The sequence below is a fragment of the Nothoprocta perdicaria genome, unplaced genomic scaffold (assembly GCF_003342845.1).
Source record: "Nothoprocta perdicaria isolate Ctin4 unplaced genomic scaffold, notPer1 scaffold_793, whole genome shotgun sequence".
Taxonomy (NCBI): domain Eukaryota; kingdom Metazoa; phylum Chordata; class Aves; order Tinamiformes; family Tinamidae; genus Nothoprocta; species Nothoprocta perdicaria.
In genome coordinates, this window is record NW_020456080.1 from 281 (window position 1) to 1,651 (window position 1,371).

General features: G+C 65.6%; 1 protein-coding gene across 1 annotated transcript in view; it reads left to right on the forward strand.

Moving 5' to 3' along the window:
- Positions 1-200: 200 nt before the first annotated feature.
- LOC112957931 (maestro heat-like repeat-containing protein family member 1) overlaps positions 201-1,371 on the forward strand; it is a gene marked incomplete at its 3' end in the record, with an annotated part of 11,641 nt that continues 10,470 nt past the window's right edge. Inside the window, exons 1-3 of the mRNA XM_026051703.1 lie at positions 201-445; positions 956-1,102; positions 1,270-1,296. Of these exons, the coding sequence (XP_025907488.1) occupies positions 983-1,102; positions 1,270-1,296 (147 nt within the window). The remainder of the gene's footprint in view (positions 446-955; positions 1,103-1,269; positions 1,297-1,371) is intronic.

Here is a 1,371-nt window from a genome sequence, read left to right on the forward strand (position 1 = left end):
TGAGCTCCGCGGGTGCCGTCACCTCCGGGGCTCCCTTGTGTCCGGTGTCCGGGCTGAGCTCCACGGGTGCCGTCACCTCCGGGGCACCCTCGGGGCCGGTGTCCGGGCTGAGCTCCATGGGTGCCATCACCGGAGCATGTGGAGGCACCCGTTTGCGCAGTATTCCCGGGACACGTGGCCTCATGCAGCGGGCGAGAGGAGGCTCCCGGGAGCGGGCATGGATCGGAGGCCCGGAATCAAACCCATAAACAGCCTCCTTGATGGTGTCGGCAGGACTGGTGGATTAATAGCCTCCCGCTAATGTGCTCTCCGCTTCCTGCAGGGCCTCGCTTCCTGCTTTGGGATATGTGCCATAAATCACCTGGAGGAAACGCTCGCCAAGCTCGAGGACTTTGTTAGGTCTGATATCTTCAGGAAATCCGTGGGGCTCTTCAGCATCTTCAAGGTAAGAGCCCTGCCGGGGCGCAGCCCGGGGGGCTTCCAGGGCTGCCCTCCGGCACGGGCTCCGCTTGGCACCCCCTTGGCCGCTGCCCAGAGCTGTCAGTGCCAGCCCGGCCTGGGCTCCTGCTGCCTCGAGGTGCTCACGCGTGGCACCGTTTGGCTGCCGCTCGCGCTGCCGTTTCGCCCTCAGCCCCTCGTGCCCACGGCAGCCTTGGCACAGGGAGGGTTTCATGCCCATGGTGTTGGCAGCCAGAGCCTCTCCTCGACCTCTCCGCGTGCTTGGCTTAGTTCCCAGCTGCCAAAACAGGGATCACGAAGGGCAGGATTAGCGCCGAGTGCCCTTGCGGGGCTGCCATGCCCGGCTTGCGGCACGTGCTCGCCCCGCTTGCAGCATGCATGCATGCAGCCCGTCCTGAGCGCGCTGGCAGCAGGCAGGGTGCCCGCCCAGCGAGCCGGGAATGCGGGAGCTGTGCATGCAGCGCATGCCCGGTGCTGCATCGGGCCCCGTCCGCAGGAGCGCAGCGACCCCGAGGTGGAGAAGATGAAGAGCGCGCTCATCCTGTGCTACGGCTCCGTGGCCCTGCACGCGCCCAAGGAGCTCGTGCTCGCCAGGATGGAGGCCGACATCCTGAGGAACGTCTTCCAGTACTTCAACACCAAGGTAGGCTGCGGGAGCCACCCCGACCGCACGCGCCGGGCGAGCCGGAGCAGCCGGCGCCGCCGGAAGCGCCGGGCTGGGAGCTGGGATAGGCCCCGGGAGGAATTCATTCTCCGCAGCCCTTCCCACCCCTGCACCGCTAATGCCTTGTTTTTTTTCCACTTGTTCAGGTTCTGGGCATAAAGGTAGAAACCAAGGTACAGTGTGAGGCATTCCCTGCGAACTGCTCTGCTCTTTCCTCCTCTTCCTCTCTGCCTCTCGCTCCAGACGCC